This window comes from Schistocerca americana, chromosome 3, assembly GCF_021461395.2.
Source record: "Schistocerca americana isolate TAMUIC-IGC-003095 chromosome 3, iqSchAmer2.1, whole genome shotgun sequence".
NCBI lineage: Eukaryota > Metazoa > Arthropoda > Insecta > Orthoptera > Acrididae > Schistocerca > Schistocerca americana.
Genome location: NC_060121.1, coordinates 243,999,446 through 244,020,496, shown reverse-complemented (window position 1 = coordinate 244,020,496; position 21,051 = coordinate 243,999,446). Strand labels below are relative to the sequence as shown.

Below are 21,051 nucleotides of genomic sequence, written 5' to 3'. Positions count from 1 at the left end.
TCAGTAGCCTCAGTGCAAAGTCTGGGAACTGAGTTAACTGAAAATACACTTGTGGTCAATTTCAGTCTGCTGAAGTTTGCTGCATTTAGCATTTTCGTGAATTAGGATCTAAGACATACCAACCACTGTGCTTTCCATATTATATAAGGATCATGAAAACTTTCACAGTTGAACTGAATAGCCTGTGTCTGATCTCCATTTAATTGCAGCTTTAAGACATGAGGGACTGTAATTGGTCTATATCTTAGTTGTAGCAACATCATAAGCCAACAAAAGTGAGGCACAAAAACTTGACTAATTTTAAAATCTGTAACTAAGTCTGTCATTTACTGTTCACAAAAGACAGAAGTAAGAAGCAGACCAACTACAAATGAATGCAACTGATTTCTCAGTTTAAGAGTAAAAGTCAGTATGTTTGATCACTGTTCCAGCCTCTTAAATACCAGATGCCATATTAAAACCATAACTAGAAATATCAATGTCATCTATTAATTAGGAACACTTAAGTGCTGTCCTTGCCGTGGACATAACAATACGAGTAACAACTAGAAAACTACCATACTGTCAGCACTACCTTCTTGAACATCATTCTGTTGCTCATAATCAGAAGATATATCACTGATTAGACCTTAAATATCAGGGAAAGTAGTACAGAATAAAGACAGAAACCTCAGACACTCCATGTAAAAAGCTGGTTAGTGGAAAAGATATGCTTTCAAACAGTAATCACAAGCCTCCGGATAGTTAAATGAAATGTCTACTAGATGCTGCCTCCTCAAAACACTTTTTGAATAACTGTTTCTAGTGGGTGGGTTATTAGCAGTGAACTATCACCTTTTAAACCCACATAGTAAGTGTCCAAGGATTTCAGAACCTAAATGATGTTTCAATCTATGATTCAATTCAGATAACAAGGCAGTATTAGGTTTTAATGTCACATTAATAACAAGATCATTAAAGATCGAGCACAGGCTCTTATTTGGGAAGGACCACCATAGTCCCAAAAGTGAGTCCAACGCCTTACCACTTTTCCACATTGCACAGTGATTCACTCCAAAACTTTCACTATGATTGCTACATAGCTTTCTAGGGCTTCAGCAGCAAGAGGATCACGAAGAGGGGGAGGAGCAGAAGATGTAATGATATGATGAAGACAACACATCTTTTGCATTGCAAAATAAATTTCAGAGGATACAATGATAATCTGCATATACTTTTTCTAGTTTTTAGAAAATATCATTCTATTTAAGATAAGACAAGACCAAATAATTCTGTTTTTATTAAAGTACTGGTGGCAGGAAGACCTTACTAAAAAACATGACAAGTTGGATGATCATCCACCAACCATTAATTAATTAATTAATTAATTAAGTACAAAGAGGAAAGAGGAAAATACAAATAGTAGTAGTAGTCGTCGCTCAATATACACATTGAATAACATCAGGGATAGGCTCCAAACCTGTCTCCCTCCCCTTCTCTACCACTATTTCGCTTTCGTGCCCCATGACTCTTACAACTGCCATCTGGTTTCTGCACCAACTGTAGGTAGCCTTTCGCTCTGTATTTTACACCCGCCACCTTTACAATTTGAAAGAGTACTCCAGTCAATATTGTCAAAAGCTTTCTCTAAGTCTACAAATGCTAGAAATGTAGGTTTGCCTTTTCTTAATCTATCTTCTAAGATAAGTCGTAGGGTCAGTCTTGTCTCACGTGTTCCAACATTTCTCCCGAATCCAAACTGATCTTCCCCAAGGTCGGCTTCTACCAGTTTTCCCATTCTTCTGTAATAAAGAATTTGTGTTAGTATTTTGCAGCTGAGACTTATTAAATTGATAATTCTGTAATTTTCTCACCTGTCAACACTTGCTTTCTTTGGGATCGGAATTTTTGTATTCTTTTTGAAGTCTAAGGGTATTTCGCCTGTCTCATACATCTTCCTCACCAGATGGTAGAGTTTTGTCAGGACTGGCTCTCCCAAGGCTGTCAGCAGTTCTAATGGAATGTTGTCTACTCTGGGGCCTTGTTTCGACTTTGGTCTTTCAGTGCTCTGTCAAATTCTTCATGCAGTTGTCATATCTCCCATTTCATCTTCATCTATGTCATCTTCCATTTCCATAATATTGCCCTCAAGTACATTGCTCTTATATAGACCCTCTGTATACTCCCATCTTTCTGCTTTTCCTTCTTTGCTTAGGAATGGTTTTCAGTCTGAGGTCTTGATATTCATACATGTGGTTCTCTTTTCTCCAAAGGTCTCTCTAACTTCCTTGTAGGCAGCACCTATCTTTTCCCCTAGCAATATATGCTTCTACATCCCTACATTTGTCCTCTAGCATTCCTTGTTTAGCTGTTTTGCACTTCCTGTCTCTCTCATTTTTGAGACTTTTTATTCCCTTTTGCCTGCTTCATTTACTGCATTTTTGTATTTTCTGCTTTCATCAATTTAATTCAGTATCTCTTCACTACAGCTCCTGACGGACGCTCCCTATAAAAGTACCCAATTACCATGTTAGACGCACCTTCAATGCTTAATGTGTCATCCACGGATTTCTGCTAGCCCTCGTCTTTTTACCTGCTTGATCTTCTGTTGCCTTCACTATTTCATGTTTAAAAGCTACCCATTCTTCTTCTTCTTCTGTATTCCTCTTCCTTCATTTTGTCAACAGTTCCCACACTCCCTCTGAAACATTCTAAAACCTACAGCTCTTTCAATTTATCCAGGTCCGATCTCCTTAAATTCTTGCTCTTTTGCGGTTTCTTCAGTTTTAATCTGCAGTTCATAGCCAATTACTTGTGGTAAGAGTCCTCATGTGCCTATGGAAATGTCTTAACAATTTAAAAGCTGGTTCCAAAATCTCTGTTTTACCATTACATAATGAATCTGAAACCTTTTGGTGTCTCCAGGTCTCTTCCATTTATACAACCTTCTTTCATGATTCTTAAAGCAAGTGTTAACTGTGATCAAATTATGCTCTATGCAAAATTCTATCACGCGGCTTCCTCTTTCATACCTTTCCCCTTGTCAATACTCAGCTACTACTTTTCCTTCCTCCTTTTCCTAGAATCAAATTCCAGTCCCCCTAAGACTTAAATTTTCGTCTCCCTCAATAATCTGAATAATTTCTTTTAACTCGCCACACATTTCCTCAATCTCCACCTCATCTGAAAAACTAGTTGGCATTTAAACTTGTACTATTGTGGTGGGTGTGGGCTTCATGTGTATCTTGGCTACAATAATGCATTCACTATACAGTTCATAGTAGTTTGCTCACATTCCTATTTTTTTAAATTCATTATTAAACCTACTCCTGCATTATCCCTATTTGACTTTGTATTTATAATCCTGTATTCACCTGACCATCAGTCTGTTACTCCTGCCACTGAACTTCACTAATTCCCACCACATGTAACTTTAACCTATCCATTTCCCTTTTTAAATTTTCTAACCTACCTCCCCTATTATGGGTTCTGACATTCCACAATCCAGTCCACAGAACACCAGTTTTGTTTCTCCTGATAATTACATCCTCCTGAGTATTCCCCACCGGGATATCTGAATGGGGACTATTTTACCTCTGGAATATTTTAACAAGAGGACACCATCTTCATTTAACTATACAGTACAGCTGTATGGCCTCAGGAAAAATCGGAATGTATCTTCCCCTTGCTTTCAGCTCTTTGCAGAAAGGCCGTTTTGCTTTAAGTTACAAGGCCAGATCAGTCAATCATCCAGACTGTTGCCCTCGCAGCTACTGAAGAGGCTCTGCCCCACTCCAGGAACCACACATTTGTCTGGCCCTCCATTGTGGTTGCACCTACGGTATGGCTACCTGTGTCGCTGAGGCATGCAAGCCTCCCACCAATGGCAAAGTCCATGGTTCATGGGGGGACACTTCAGGCGCATTACACAGAAGTTAATTTTGCACAAAAGAGCAGGTATGAACACAAAATACAAATAAATGAGAATCTATACGTATCAGTATACTGACAAAGAACAAACTCAAGGACAAGCTCGTAACTACACAGTCTTGCAATTATACCACCACATATTGGTGGTGGTGTTTTTGTGGTCTTCAATCTGAATACTAATTTTATGCAGCCCTTCATGCTCGTCTATCCCATACATGTTTCTTCATCTACATACAACTACTGCAACCTACATCCACTTGAATCAGTTAACTGTAGTCACACCTATGATTCCAGCTACAATTTGAACTCCTCACACTTTCCTACATTACCAAATTAACGAATCCCTAATGTCATACTACTCAAACCCTTCTTCTAGTCAAATTGTGTCTTAAACTCTTTTTCATCCATTTTCATTCAATACCTCTCAAATCTTCAGAATTCTTCTGTAGCACCATAGTCCAAAGTTTCTCTTTTCGTCTTTTTTGTTCATGTTCTGCTTACATATAAGGATACACATTAGACAACTATTTCTTAAGACTTACTAACACTTAAACAGATATTCACATATTTTTCTTTTACAGAAAAGCTTTTCTTGCTGTTCCTAGTCTACACTGTATGTTCCCTCTACTTCTGGTATCCTCAATAACAATACTAACCAATAGCAAAACTGGTCTATTTTTAGTATCTGATGACCTAATCTACAAGGGTCGTTCAACAAATAATGCCCCACTTTTTTTTTCTCAGAACATATTTACTGTTAAGAGTCAGAATTTGGTGACAACACGTCAACATGTCTTGTGAATGACCTATTTTTCTACGTAGTCTCCATTACGTTCTATGACCATATGCCAATGTTTTGGAAGAGCATGTAATCCCTGCTGGTAAAAGCGCTTGTCCTGTAGGCATAGCCATGTTTTCACTGCATGACTGACACTTTTGTCATCTTCAAAGTGTGTCCCCGCAGAGAATCTTTAAGTGGCCCAAAATGGAAACCCGAGGCTGCCAGGTCTGGGCTGTGGGGTGCATGAGGCAATGATGTCCAACCCAATTTGGCAATGTGTTCCCAGGTTGTCAGACTTGTGTGTGGGTGTGCATTATCATGCTGGAGAAAGATTTCTGTTGGATTCTTCTCTGATCGAACACGTCAGAAATGGTTGTTGAGTTTATTCAGTCTTCACGTACATCTCTGAAATGATGGTTGGCCCTCTTGGCATCACATCCTCAAGAATGACGGCATCACAAATCCCAGAAGACTGTCACCTTGACTTTTCTGGCAGAAAGGGTTGTCTTGAATTTCTCCTTTTGTGGTAAATGAGGATGATGCCACTCCATGGACTGCCTTTTTTGCTTCCGGCGCAAAGTAGTGCACCCAGCTTTCGTCCACCTTAATGATCTGTGACAGAAATGCCTTTCCGTCAGTCTCAAAATGCTCCAACAATTCAGCTGAAATGGCCTTTCTTTGAATCTTGTGGTCCGCTGTGAGTATTCATGGAACCCATCATGAGCACCTCTTAGAATATCCACGAGTCTTGATCATTAAAGACTCACTTCCAACCCTGACTGACAACTATAGAGCCAATTGTCGAGTTGTGCTGCACCGGTCGGCACAAATAATGGCATCCACACGATCCATCATGTCTGGAGTAGTGGCTGTGACAGAATGTCCCAAGTGTGTCTGATCATGGAGCTCTGTTTCTGCATTTTCTGAGGCTGTAACTTTCTTTACCCTTTGCCCGACTGTACTACTATCAACTACAACATCGCCATACACTGCACACAAACGTTTATGGATGTTCACCACGGTTTCTTTTTCTGCACACAAGAATTGAACAGCAGCATGCTGCTTATATTGTGAGTCATATTTAGACACCATTTTGACACTGTACTACTGCTCTGCCATCTGCCAGAACAGTTCAAAACTTCACCGACACACAGAACAAACATCAAATGTGAAGCACCAACAAGAATGTTTGTCTATGTATATTAAGGGGTTTGAAAAAAAAAATGTGGGGCATTACTTATTGAACGACCCTCATAATTCATTCAACAGTGCGTGAGATGTAGGTTTGCCTTTTTAAATTTATCTTCTAAGGTTGGGTCATATCACCTCGCCTGTTCTTAGCTTTTACATGAATCTATTCTCATCTCCCCATGTAGCTTCTGTCTTTCCATTGTTACTCAAATAATCTACATTAGTTTTTCACAAACAAGACTCATTAAACTGATGGTTCAATTATAAACCTTCCACCAATGCCTTCTTTGGTACTGCGCATCTTTTTTTTTTCTTGAAGTCTGGGGATGTTTCATCTGTCTCATACCCTACATACCAGATAAGCATGATTAGTTATCCCAATAAACTTAATAATTCTATGGGAATGTAGCTTGCTTTTTGATTTTATTCTTACAATGCTCTAAAATATTATTCTAACAGTTTCATATCTCCCCCCTTATCTTCATCCACTTCCTCTTCCCTTTCTAGCTTAATATTACCTTATCATATGAGTTCTTCATATTCATACAGCTCCTCCTCTTTTCTCCAAAAGTTTCTTTAACTATCTAATATGTAACATCAATCTTTCCCATGGGCACATATGTTTCAACTAGTTTGCATTTCTCAGTCTCATCTAGCTATTTTATATTTCCTGACAGTCTATATTCCCTTTTGCTGGCTTCCTTTACTGGATTTTTATGTTTTCTCCTTTCATCAATTAAATTTAATACCTGGTGTGTCTTCAGGAGTTTCTAATAGCTTTCATCTTTTTGGCTAATTTTTCTTCTGCGTTAAGTATTACACCCCTCAAACTACCCTTTAATCTTCTATTGAATTTTTCCCTATATTGGTTAGTAATTTGAGAATACCAACATTTAAACTGTTAACAATTTCAGGTTGTTAAAACTTATCCACATTCCATCTTAATTTCTGTTTTAACCTGAATTTCATAATTATTGAACTTACAGTCAGAATGCACCTGTGTCCCTACAAATATTTTCTGTATAAAATCTGGCTCTTAAAGCTGCCTTACTGTAACATAATTATGTTAAAAAATATTCAGTGCTCCCACACCTCTTCCACTTATGTAGGCAGCAGTGTAGCAGTTTCTTACAAATCAAAGTATTTTTTGAGATTCTAACTTACTAATTACTTAATTGGATTGATAAAAAATCTACTCACCAAGCTGTGGCAGAGCACACACACAAACAAGAGACTAACAGTCTTATGTATGTGTTCCGCTGCCGCTTGGTGAGCAGATTTTTTATGTATCCAATTAAATAGTTTTATCAATAATCGATTCATTTTGTTGTTGTAACTTACTTATATACTTATGATACTCATACAATGACAAGAAGGAAACTGATAGACTCTACAGCATTACGAGGAATTCCAATAAATTACAATCAGAGAAGGATCTCGAAAACTGTAGATCAAAGAAGTTGTTTCAAAATGCAAAAGAATTCATATAAGTGATAGTTAACCTTGGTCCATAATCTTGAGATTTTTCAGGTGCCTTTTCAACAAATCAGCAAGTTGTGCACACTGCTGATCTCAAAAAATGGTCAAAACCCTTACCTGTGGGTCAATAATGAACAGTCCTCTTAGTGCAACACCCTCAGATTCAACCAACACTCCATAATCACGGGAGACAATCTTGTTGAAATCTGACAGTAGTGGGAAGTTTAACGATCCTAAACCTCCTGCCTGGAACAGAATATAACAATTTCTGATATATTATGGTTGAAACCATAACCGGAAAACTGGGAAAATTAATGGTTTATTTCATGTCTTACAAGCTCCTTAATCTAACGAAATCCATTTCCTCCAGACACACACATAGACAAGCAACTGAAATTATTCCTTTAATTCTTACCTTTCGTGGTGTATTAATCCAAGCTAGATGACTAAAATGTGAATCTGTTGATACACCTATGACTTCAGTATTCAGTGATTTGAATTCTTGTATCCTTTCATTGAAAGCTATGATTTCTGTTGGACATACAAATGTGCTGAAAAAATTAAACATACATTAAACTGCTACATAAACATATGTGCATTTGTGAAACTGAGAGGGACCATCCTTTTCATAAAAAAAAAAAACTGAAATATATTAACAATGTAGGGACAAGCAATGATGTTTATTGATGACAGACAAAAATTTTTGGCAAATGACGTAAGGTAAATTCTCCGCACGCCAGAAAACTGAAGGAATAGGAGACGAGTCATCCAGATGTATCAAAAAACCAAATTTATCTCCCGAGAAAAAATATATTTACAAACATGTCAAACAATATTTTGAAGGCAGTAAATAGTGCTTTTTTACTTATTCTTTGCATTTTCTTTCCAAGATCTAAATAACATCAAAAATCATTTTCTCATTATACAGATCCAACTCTTTTTTACTGCTGAAAGAATTTTCATGAACAAATGTTTTTTAACTTACATTCTTAGACATGCACACAATTTTTCTCTCTAGGTATAGTGAAACAAACACTTTGCTGCTTTTAGATATTTCATCTTTCTTGTAGGAGAATACTAGTATGAAAAATTTCATGATCTAGTACAACATCTGCAATGTGTCACAAAAATCAACAGCAATAAAGATTAAGAAGATATGAAAGCACAAAATCTACCACCATAATGCAGTGATCTCAATAAGAACAGGTTATCTTCCAATCTAAGCAAACAAAGCCACAGTCCCCTGTTCACATACATGCAGTCTGCAGTATGCTCAAGATTTTAGAACTCAATAGTTGGCAGAGTCAATTGATCATTGACATTACTGACCCACATGCAATGTGGTTTGCAGCTGATCTAAACACTAGAATGTAACTCACAAGTAGTCTATTTTAAGCAGAAAGTTAATATATAGTGTTTATAGAGTCAGTGAAGTGAAATGGGAAGAAGCTAAGGATCTCACACACTTGGTGGGAGGGGTGGAGGAGTGGGGGAGGGGGGAGGGGGGGGGGGGGAGAGGGAGGAAGAGACTTAAGTTGCAAGTTCGACCTTGGAATGAGAACTACAGCATCCCCCTGATGCAGGAGGCAGCCTCATACACAGTAACACAAACACATTACCTTAAGTAAGAGCTGAAGAGGATAGAAATTTTAGTTCGCAAACTTCACATATCAATATCTTACATTTCACTTTTGACACGCAGTAATATAAACTATTTATAAAGAAATTAAAAGTGTGTAACACATAGACGAAAGAAATGAAGAAAATTGATCATATTTTTGGTTGACCTGTTACACAGAAAGCTCAACAACATGGAGTCAAATAAAATGCAAATATTTCCTTATCAGCCTCATAACAATTTCAGAGAATTTGACTAATTCTTCTGTTATCTCAATAGTTTGTCACCTTAGAACCGGTGTAGTAACTGTCTAGTAATCTCAGACTTTGATTTGATATTAGCCACTGCTTAAAATATGAATAAAAATCATCAGCAACGGCAGCCACATATTTTTGGTATAAGAACTCACCCTTGTTCTGCCAACGGCCTTGTCAAAGAGGGCGGAGAAGTCAATGGAGATAGGGAGCACCTCCCTGACCTTGTGGGTGGGAAACTGCCCTAAAAGGCATAAGAATCAGCAATGATCAACAATATGAGGATGCAGAAGGCAATGGACACTAATGCATTAAAAATAATATACACCCACAGCACAAGTGGTCTGTAATAGGAAAGCATAATGAACTCTTCACTGGCAAAAGATGCCAGATTAGTCATCTATTTTGATATCAGAGCAGACTGCCATGGTGAAGATTACTGTGGGAAAAAGATTGAAAATCACACTAAAGGATAATGTTCTAAAAGTCTGAGTGAGGTACTTGGTAGGGAATCTGGAAGAACTGATAGCAAAATGCAAAGGCTCAGTCTAGACCTAGTTAGAGTCAGTAAAGTGAAATGGAAAGATGCTAAGGATTTGCGGTCAGATGAGTGTAGGGTATTAACAACAGAAGAAGAAAATGGTATAATGGGAGTAGGAAGGTATGGCAGATTGTGAGTTACTGCAAACAGTTCAATGATAGGATTGTTCTTGTCAGAATCAACAGCAAAATAATGCCAACAATATTAGTGCTTTGCCAAAAGCGCAAGCAGAACATGAACAGAGAGAGAAAGTATATGAAGATATTGAGTATGTGATGCAGTAAGTAAGAGGAGATGAAAATCTAGTATTCATGGATAGCTGGAACACTATTTGAGGATGGTGCAGAACACAGAGTTATAGGAGCAATGAGAGAAGCGAAAGACTGAGAAACAGAAGAAATACATCAAATAGAAGAAAGAAGAAGTACAAATTTGTTCAAGAAAGATAAAAATATAGCAATACAAGCCATTAAATAGGAAGTTAGGGAAAAATTGAAACAGAAATGGATTCAGTGAACAGAAAAGTCAAAACAGAGAGTGAAATTAAAAGAATTAAAAGCACAGATGTCAACATTAAAAGTAAAAAATGTATTCTACTGTTAAATTCAGAGGGAAGAGCAGATAACTAGGAAGAGAACACTGAAGGTTTCTATGAAGGGGAGGAATCGTTTGAGGATGTGACAGAAGAACTAGAGTTCATATGGATGACATAAGAGAGCCAGTAGTAGAGTCAGAGACAGACTGAGCTATGGAAGACTTGTGATCAAATGAGGCACATGGGATTGAAAGTGTTCCTTCAGAATGTCTAAAATTATTGGAGCAAGGGGCAAAGAAATGACTTTCTGAAAAGCATCATCTACACAATGTCTTTATCTGTCTCCAATAGAACATGTCGGACCAGCTCAGATGTCAACTCCATCCCACTGTCAGTATCTGGGATATCAAGGATCAGTTACAATAGTTGCAGGCAAACTTGCTTCAGGGGAGGATACAACAGCTTTATGAAACCCTTCCCTACTGAATCAGTTCATGCATTCAGGCCACGTTGGGTGCAACATCATACTGATGAATGGACCCACACTGCCAATTCTTTGCAAATTTGTCTTGACTGTGTAATCACTGCAATAATCTATGAAGTTACACTACAATTTCTTCTCCCCTACTGAGTTCTTCACATTTCTGTTTAGCATCTATTGACCGCAGTCTGTCTATACGGCTGTTAAAAGGGAATGAAGGACCAGAATTTTACTGGCCCCCAATTTCACCATTATGCTTCATTTTGTCAACATTACCTCTTGATTTTGGTTTCAAAGCTAGTACAGTCACTGTTAGTATTAAATTCAGTTCAGCCTGAGAAGTCTCATAGCTCCTTCAGCAAACCACCCTCCACTCCACATGCTAATCCATAAAGACTATAGGCCCTGTTACACTTGGTCCTCAAGGTCATTCCTGTTCAGCCTCTAAAACAAAAGGATCTTCATGCATACTGAAGGTTGAGGGGGGAGAAACGAAAGGAAAGGGAAGAAACTACTGAAGTCAGTGGCGACGAGTGAAAATATGTCCCGGACTGGGCCTCAAACCCAGGATCTCCTACTTCCTAGACAGCTGGATTAACCACTGCGCTATCCAGATATGGTGTTTACCGTAAATGTGCACACTATCTTGGCTCGTGTCCTGGCCGACTCACATTCCCACTATCCACAGTCCCCGCCCATATCCCCCATGCTCAGTAATTCTAGATCCCTGCCGGAGACAGAAGAAAATGTGCATCCGCAGTGAAGAGTGTGGGTTCATTGCCCATCAACATGTCCAAAAGAACAGACACCATACAATTAATTTGTTCACACTCCGGCGGGAATGTAAAAGTAAAGAGCATGGAGGGCACGGACAGATACTGTGGACAGGTGGCATTAGGTGCGAATGTAAGTTGGCCAGGGAGCGTGACAAGATAGTTCACATATCTGCACTAACATTGTGTCTGGATGGCGCAGAGGTTAATGCGACTGCCAACTAAGCACGAGAATTGGGTACAAGCCGCAGTCTGCAACACATTTTCACTTGTCACCACTAATCCCGTATTAAGTCCTGATGCAACTGATATAAATGATTCCATCCCTCCCTTTCTCCTCCCCCCCCCCCCCCCCTCCTCCACCCCTCCACCTTCAATTTACGTAACAGAAAGGACAGACACCACACATTCATATAAACACATCTTTTCTAGTCCATTCCATTTCGTCATTTCCTAAATCTCTCTCTTTCGTCATATTCTAAATCTCTCTCTTCAGATTTCCTAATTCTTGAACAACATTCAAACCACCAACATTTCATTTCTGGCCTTATATAATTTTTCTTTTTGTTTTAGGGCACAAAAAGAACTAAGGTCATACGCGCCCCTGTCAGAACCTTAGAACACTAATAAGAAATAGGAGTTAGAAACAACTAAACGTTCAGCCCAGTTAATGGGAGGAAAAAGAGCTACGGACAAGGACTTCCCCCATGGAGAAAGGTCCATAAAATACACCATAGAGACAACGGAGGTTCTGAACTAAAGATGAATAAAAAGTAAAACAGCGCACTCATTGTTCACTAAAACGACCAATAACTCAAATGGCAAACATACTTTAGAAAGTAAGTGGTTATAAAAAGGGTCTTCACTCACGAAAATGGTGAACCGTCAAAGGTTGATGACAATGAGTACAAAGTGGTGGGGGATAACCACTAGACAAATATGCAATGGCTAAACTGACAGTGCCCAATACACAACCTAACTAAAATGATCTCCTTTCAGTGAAAGGGCCGAGAGGAAGTTGTCCAAGCAGCTGGAAGAGGATTAATTTGCCGAAGCTTGTATCCATGAAGGGAAGACCAAAGTTTCACCACCTGCTGACAAGTGGCAACAAGGAGGTCATCGGAAGGAACAGAAGAACTTTTGTGCCAAGGTAAAAGGACTGCAGCCTTATCAGCTGCATCAGCAGCCTCATTTCCCATCTGACTACATGAACAGCAACCAACAAACATCACAGTGGCTCCCTCATAAGTTACCAAGTGGAAGTTTTCTTGAACTCACACTAAGGGATGGACTGTGTACAGCACACAGAGGCTCTGAAGGACACGGCAATTCAGGCCAGATGTGTTGTCACACATACTGTGTGGCCTGATACAGGATGAAGAGCTCTGCTGTAAATACTGATAGAAGCCAATACCGAAAATCATCATTGCTAATGACGAAGGCACAACTGACACACAAAGTCAGGCCAAGAGCCATCAGTGTACACAAAGGTACTATCACTAGTTCCATGCAAAAATCGAGAAACTTAGTCATAGATCAAATCTGGTGTAGTTTCCTTAGGAAGGGGATTAAGTCCAAGGTGGAGAGGTGTTCCCATCCGCTGGGAAAGCAGCACATAGCATGAAGTTGCGCTGCCAAAGCAATAGCCTAAAGCAAACTCTAGGGGCAGCAGAGAAGAGTGTCACACTCCATACTGGCAGTCAAAGGAGTCATCAAAAAAGGCGGCATAGGACATGTGGCTGGGCAAGGCAGCATAATGGCTTGCATACCTACTGAGTAGAACATCACACTGGTATGACCACACTGGTATGACCACACCAGTATGACAGCAGTAGTTCCCCTGCTTCTGCATAGAGAACCAGTGGCCAAACAGATTCCACAATGGTGGATTGTATTTAGATGGCGTAAGATTGACAGATGTGCACATGCATAAATGAAATACCAACAGTCTAGTTTTGAATGGCCAAGGGATCAGAACAAATGGAGGAGAGTTGTCCAATCTGCTCCACAGGGAGTACTGCTTAGCACACATACGACATTGAGTGACCGGGTGCAGTGGGCGGCCAGGTAAGACATGAGGGATGACCAAGAAAGATTTCTATGAAACACGAGCCTCAGCAATTTCAAAGTTTCAGCGAACAAAAGAACACACACAAGATGTAAGGACAATGGTAGAAACCCACTACGCCGCCAGAAATCCATACAAACGGCTTTGTCAGTGGAAAAGCGAAAGCCATTGTCAATGCTCGACAAGTAAAGACAATTGAGACAGTGCTGAAGTGCTGCTCAAGGAAAAAAGTCCATGGATGGATCGTAAAATCTTTGACAAAAATGGAATCAGAGATGCCAGGCAGGAGACAGGTCATAATGGGGTTAATGGCTACAGCAAAGAGGACAATGCTCAGGACAGCACCCTGTTTCCTTGGATACAGGTGTCCAACAAGGCAGAAGCCCCAAGGACTTTAAAAGCTCTGTCTCTTAAAAATTCCTGAAGGGAAAACTGTTAAAAGAAGTAGTAAATTAAATCCAGCTACCTTTTTTGGTGGCCCGAAGAATGCAACGACATTGCGCATGCACTGTTGATAATTAATACAGTTCACCATTGTAAGATGATGGTTAAAAATGTAGAGAGCACATCTCCGTGCGCGAATAACATTGCAGCATGCCTCAGTCCACCAAGGGACCAGGACACAGTGCGGTAAAGATCAAGTGCGAGAAATGGAACATTCTGTGGAAATATTGTTCATCGAACATCGCCAGGGAGAAATAAAGCCTCCAGTCAGCCTTAGAAAGCTGCCAATTTGGTTTACACTTAGGTGGGGTATGAGTCAGCAAACGGATAGCACATGGGAAATGGTTGCTTGAGTACGTGTTAGAGAGAATGGACCACATGAGACTACAGGCAAGATGGTCATTGGAGAATGAGGGGCCTAAATGGCAATAGGTGTGTGTGGAGTCTGAAAGGAATATGGGTGCTCCAGTGTTAAATCAGATGATGCTTAGTCAACTGAGAAGGTCAGCCAAGTGGACACCCCATGGACAGGATCTGGAAGAGCCCCAGCGGGGATGGTGTGCATCAAAGTCACCAAACAGCAGAAAGGAGAGAGGGAGTTGACCACAAAACAGGAGGAAGTCTTCACTGGTGACACTAAGTGATGGAGGGATGTAGACGTTGAAGAGAAAAGGTGGAGTGAGAAAGGAAAATGCAGACTGCTACAGTTTGCAGCTGGATGTTCAGTGAGATAGTTTGACTATGAACGTCATCTCTGATGAGCAGCACGACTTCCCCACGAGATGGAATGCCATCCTCAGGAGGAAGTTCAAAGCGGACCAAAAAGAACTGAGTAAGGTAAAAGTGGTTATGAGGATGCAATTTTGTTTCTTGGAGGCAGAAAACAAGTGGATGCTACGATTCCATGGGCAGTTGTAATTTCTCTTTGTTGGATCGAATGCTACAAACATTTCATTGGAGGAGAGTCATGATGGGGAAATGGGGTGAAAAAAAGAAAAAGTCACCTCAGCAGCTGCCAATTGCCAGCCTTCGAACTGCTACAGGGTGCAGAAGCTGGACGATCTTGTTCCGTGAGATCTACAGAGGAACTGGCATTCTCGCTGGGTTAGCTTGTGGATTCCACAACAGAAAAATGGTTGGTGGTGCACCCCAGCGAAATGGAGGTTGACTGGGTACCCTCATATCGATGACACCGTTGAAGAGGATCGCCGAGTCAGAAAAGATGGAGAAGGCCATTTGCCTTTGTTTGATTTTGCGAGAGTATTCCTTCTGTTCTTTCTAGCCTGCTGGTTGTGTAGCAGGTGATTTTGCCGCCAGAAGCGAAGATGTGGACAACTTTACAACCGTGGTGCTGAATTTGAGGTCGTATGTCTACATGACTGAGTCCTTCGTTGGAGTGAGGTGCAGCAAGAACAATACTGTAAGTGCCAGATGGTAAAACATGACTTGCGAGCAACAGGGTAAGGCACTTTTCCTTTGCCCAGATCTGCTGGAGATACACAGGACATTCTCGAGATGAGGCTGCATGATCGCCATTGCAACTGATACAGCAGAGGGGGGCAGACAATTGCCCTTGTGATCATCCCTACCACAAGTAACACATTTGGCTGTGTTTCGACAGAATATTCAAGTGTGGCTGTAACGTTGACATTGGTAGCAGCATGTCAGGTTTGGAATGTACGCTCAGACTGTGATTACTTCATAGCCTATCCTATCACAAATATGAGAAAAAGAGTGTGTGTGTGTGTGTGTGTGTGTGTGTGTGTGTGTGTGTTAAGGTTGCAATTACCCAATGGACTAGAGTGACGCCCTGATCAGAGAGGTAAGTCTGGATTTTTCCCTCGGTTAGACCATCGAGCAGCGTAGTGTAAATAACACCATGTCAAGAATTCAGTGTTCAATGGGCCTGAACACAAACAGGGTAGCTGTGAAGGAGAGAAGTTGCAAACAGTTGCGGGCTTGAGAATCACAATTCGTCTCCAAAAGCAATGTGCCATTAAATGAACAAGAGGAGGACTTCACAAGGCCAGCAATTGCATCTAAACATTTCTGAACTATAAATGGATTAACCGTAGCAAAGGAATGACCTCCTTCAGTATGTGATACCACAAGGAAGCAAGGTGCAGCTAGGAGAGTCTTGAAATCTTTAGCCTCATTCTGTTTGCATTTAAAAATCTAGACTGAGATGGTGAACGGCTCCCTGTGAGAAAATCCCCCATGATTGCCAATATCTCCAATGGCTTGCTCCTTCCAACTAGGGCCCCTGCAGAGGAGGTAATTGTTCACACCTCAGGTCACACCTCCTAAACTCGTCACAAAGGGGCTAAGTAGCAATTTGGTAAGGTAACAGCTCAAACAATCACCCCTCCCTGGGCCAGGCCTGTACAAGCGGGTACACGTGAACTCTACCTGTTGACCCAGGGCTGGGAATTACGCATTACCCAGTCACCCGTTATGTGGCAGGTGCGTGGGCCAGCCTTCAAGAGAGCACACGGAGGAAGAAGAAACAAAGAGGAACCTCTAATGCCGATGCAGAGGAAGGATAGGAGATGGAGAACGAAAAAAAGAAAGAAACAGTGTAAGGGCTATTCTCATGTCAGGCTACTGAAAATACAGATCACATTCCCAAAAATATCCCAGGCAAGGGACGGGAAAAAGAATAACAGGAGGAAATACATGCAAAATGAAACCGTAAAGATGCTGCAAAGGCTGGGGCCCCTCGGTACCCAAGCACGAACTCACCCAAGAGTGGTGAGCCTCCTGGGAAGTGACCTCATAGAATGATAGGCTTACTCATACTCCTCCCAATAAGCTAATTCCAGACATTTCTCTTTTGGATAGTGAATTGGATGGGGTAAGAGAGGAGCGACTAGTTTGTTGTTGGAGCTCCCTACAAATAATTACATAAGTTAGAACACATTTCCTGTTGACACTATTTTCAAACCAGTGTTCCTTATCACATCCTGCACCGAACATGACAATTATTGTTCTTTTCAAAAGCAGAAATATTGCTTAAAATATTAAATTAGTATCCCTATATTAAATCACTTAAGTTGTAATAATAAACTAATTACATATAATACTTACAAATCGAGTGGGTAGAAGAAAAGTACAAGATATTTTCCTTTGTAATCAGCCAATTTTATTTCTTCAAAAGAGCTGTTTACAACAGCTGTTCCACGAAAATCTGGAGCTGGCGCCTGAACTCTTGGTGCAAAACTAGTAGCACCTGGAAATGTGGAAACAATCCAACTTAACTGTGCACTAATTAATCTGTGTACCACAACTACTTTTCTGACCACATTTTTATTATCTCTTTCACTGATTTGTAATTAATATCTAATTATTAAGAGTGTAAATTGTTTTTGTCTTTACACTGCAAGATAGAACTAATACAATTACAGAAGAATTACAAGAAACCAGACTGGCTGGTCTAGCTTACCTTCAGGAGACGAAATTCCAAATACTGCTGATAGACAACGTAGAAATCTACAAAGCATAGCTCTCAAAATACATATGGGGAAGGTTGGAAAGGAAAGGTACGTCAGTCATAACCTTGGGCTGTGAGGGACCCACCTGTTGTGAGGATGAGAGGAAGGAAAGATTCATCTCCCCAAATCTACACAACAGTTTGATCCCTCACAACGTAAGGTTATTATTGACTTGCTTCTCCTTTCCTACCTTGCACATTCAATCCCTCTTTCATCCTTGAGGAAGGAACATCCAAGTTTAGACAACAAAGAAAACTATTTTCCAATTTTAAATGTCTCTATTACCATTAGTTGGAATTTCACCTCCTGAAGTTAACAACTGACCAGCCAATCTGTCTTTTAATGTCAACAGGTTTTTTTTTCCTCTGCCCAACTGAATTTTGCTTCTCATACAAACACAAAATGTGGCAATTTTCATGATTTTGTTTACAGTATTGTTGACAACAGAACATCTTGTCAGCACTGTTCTAGAGAAGAGTGATGCTGGTTCTGTCAGCTTGCATGACTATTACCTGATAGGAATTATTTCTGAGACTGTGTACTGTGGAAAATGATTTAGACTTGATTTATTGCCAAATCACAATATTAGGGATTGCGTGGATTGCTGTGAATCAAACTTGGTGAAAGATAAAGCTAGACTGGACAGTGAGTAGGACTGCCCCCAAATGCACACACAAAATGAAGAATTGTCAATTATGAAGATCTGGACCACGAGCGGGTAAGTTAAACTACTGTCACTTTTTTTGATAAATCTTTATTGTTGTTGTTAACACTAAACAAAATCAAAATCTCACACCTTGACAGTTGCATGCTCGATATACATCGCTCACAAGTAATCTTTAAAATTACCAAAAATGTAACTCGTACAAAATAGATTGAAAAAGCTAGTAAAAACTGCAAGTAAACAACTCTGTGGAAAATACAAGAAGATCAGTAAATGACATGTTCTGCACTGGTGGACTGATGACATCATAAATATGGTGGCCTCAAGAAATGTCCAATGGGTCATGCAACTAACATGAAAACATTACCAAAACACAAACTGACACATTAACTGAAGCTGCACTGGAATTGTGTTCAGTTGGTTGGTTTGGAGAGTAAAGGGACCAACTACAGGGTCATCAGTCCCTTCTTCCTCATGCAAACAGGTCTCGTGTTAAAACCTGTCCCAAAAGGAGTCAGGGAAAGTAAAAAGGCCGAATACTAACGAAAGCAACAAACCAAAATGGGAAAACATGCATTACTAGGGAAAAAAGCACTGGAAGATATTAAAATAACATAGCAGATGGCCTGGCTGACCGCAAGAATAAAAAAGGTTTTTGTGTGGAGACGTTCTTGTTAATAACACTTTCAAATATTTTAAAAACTTTACAAAAACACGACAACATCTACAGCAAAAAAATTTGAGGTGTCACCTACATAACATATCGACAATGTCCGAGAACATCTGGGGTGAAGGGCACGCTTCCCGAACAGACCTACAAGGGAAACCCTACCTCTGCCACTATTGCCCAGCTCACTACTGCATCAAGTTAAGAATTATTTCGGTCGAGCAAGTCTATAATTTGTAAACCTTTACTTCTTACATAATTAAAAATGTAATTAAATAACAGGTGTATTAAAACAAAGAACAAAAATATGCATGAGTGTATGTCATCACACGCTTAAGAAAATATCATCACAGGTTTACAAAATTGTGGCAGTCTTAACATAAAATTCAGCTTTGTGAAATGAAGATTTGCTGTATAAAAGTCAATAGCTTTCACCCAGACTTTTTTACTTACAGAATTTGGCCAATTACAGACTGCTTGGAACCTAAGACAAAGGTATAATCTTTTTATTTTCACAGAACTACCTCATGTGTTGCCTGTTCGCCTGCCTCTGTTCATCTAATATCACACCCCTAGGTTGTGGATTTCATTGTTGGTCATGAAATTTTTCAGCATTGATCAGTAGCCAGAAACTTTCCCTGTTCTGTACAGTGTCTTCTGTGACGTTAAGTTTTCCAGCCATCCTATTGTGTTTTTTTTTAATTTGGAAATGAAATCAAAAATATTCTTCATTCACCTATCATCATTCATTGTGGAAATATGACTGTTTAGCCTACTGTCATTCATTTTGTAAATACGACCGTAAAACTTTCGTCTCCTCTTTCTTATTGGGTCTGTGATTGTTTCTACGTTTCTGTGAAGATCATCATTTCTTCTCATCATCCAGTTGTTATCTTTGTTGGTTCTAATTTTTTTTCTGAGCATTTTCATTTCTTTATTTCCCAGTTCTTCTTGTTCACCTCTTATTCAGTGTTAGGCATTCAAATCCATAAAGTGCTGCTGCTTCAATTACTGTTGAGTAGTGTTTAATTTTTGCCTGGAATGATACTGATCTTTTATTATATCAGTTTCGGATGAGGTTGTATGCTAATTCCACTTTTTTTGATCTCCCAAGCACTTGAACTTATCAACTCTCTTGATGTTTCCATATTGTCAATCTCTCTCTGTTGTGTTTATGTTCAATATATTCTGTTTTCTCATATATTAATAATCCTGTTTTAGCTACAATTTCGTGAATTGTTTCTATCATTATCTTTGCATCTGTTTTGTCCTTAGAAATTACTGAAATATCATCAGCAAAAGCAGGACATTTCACCTCAAATCTCTCTCTTCCTTGTCCTAGATGGATTTCTTTGATGTTTTTCTCATGTAGTTATTTATTTTACTCTCATGAGGACCAGATTAAAGACAATCAGTGAAAGCCCATTAAAGAGAATCGGTGAAAACCCATCACCCTGTCGAACATCTGTTTTAATTCTACAAGGTTCAGAAACCTTTAGAAATTTAACTTTTGAAGTTGTGTCTGAGTCTATGTTCAACAATCTGCTGGTTTTCTTGATACGTGCTGCTTCCAATGTTTCGAATATTGTCTGTCTGTCTGTCCACAGAATCATACACCCTTTTTTTTACCTCAATGAATGTAATGACTGAGTTAAGGTTCCATGTTGTTCTGATCCTGAGGATGGCTTTCAAGTTAAAAATTCAGTCCAAGCACAAGCTATTTTTTCTGAACCCCGCTTGTTACTCCCCAATAGTGTGTTCTGCTTAATCTTCTATCTTGTTCAGGAGAGTTCTGGATATAATTTTGTAGCTGACTGGAAACAACGGTATGCCTCAGTAATTGTTGGTGTCTGTCTTGTCACAATTCTTATGTCGTGGACGGATTATGGCTTGTTTCCAGTCATCCAGTATTCTTCCTACTTCCCAGCAATCTTTTGATGACCTCATACGGTTTCACCTGCCCACTTCCCTCTGTTTCTACATCTCAGCTAAAACCTCATCTTTACCTGGTGCTCTTTTGTTTTTCAGCTGGCCAATATATTGTACAATTGTATGCAATGACAGTGGTTGTAAAGGTGGAATTTCCTTTTGAGGTTGCCTGCAAATTATTCGTCATGTTGGTTCCTTGCAGTTTAGAAGATGTTTGAAGTATTTT

General features: G+C 39.7%; 1 protein-coding gene across 1 annotated transcript in view; it reads right to left on the bottom strand.

Moving 5' to 3' along the window:
* The window catches only part of LOC124605554 (peroxiredoxin-like), a 41,244-nt gene that overhangs the window by 7,695 nt on the left and 12,498 nt on the right, over positions 1 to 21,051 (bottom strand). The window contains exons 3-5 of the mRNA XM_047137312.1: positions 17,162 to 17,303; positions 7,776 to 7,911; positions 7,478 to 7,606 (exon numbers count right to left, since the gene is read on the bottom strand). Coding sequence (XP_046993268.1) covers positions 7,478 to 7,606; positions 7,776 to 7,911; positions 17,162 to 17,303 — 407 coding nt within the window. The remainder of the gene's footprint in view (positions 1 to 7,477; positions 7,607 to 7,775; positions 7,912 to 17,161; positions 17,304 to 21,051) is intronic.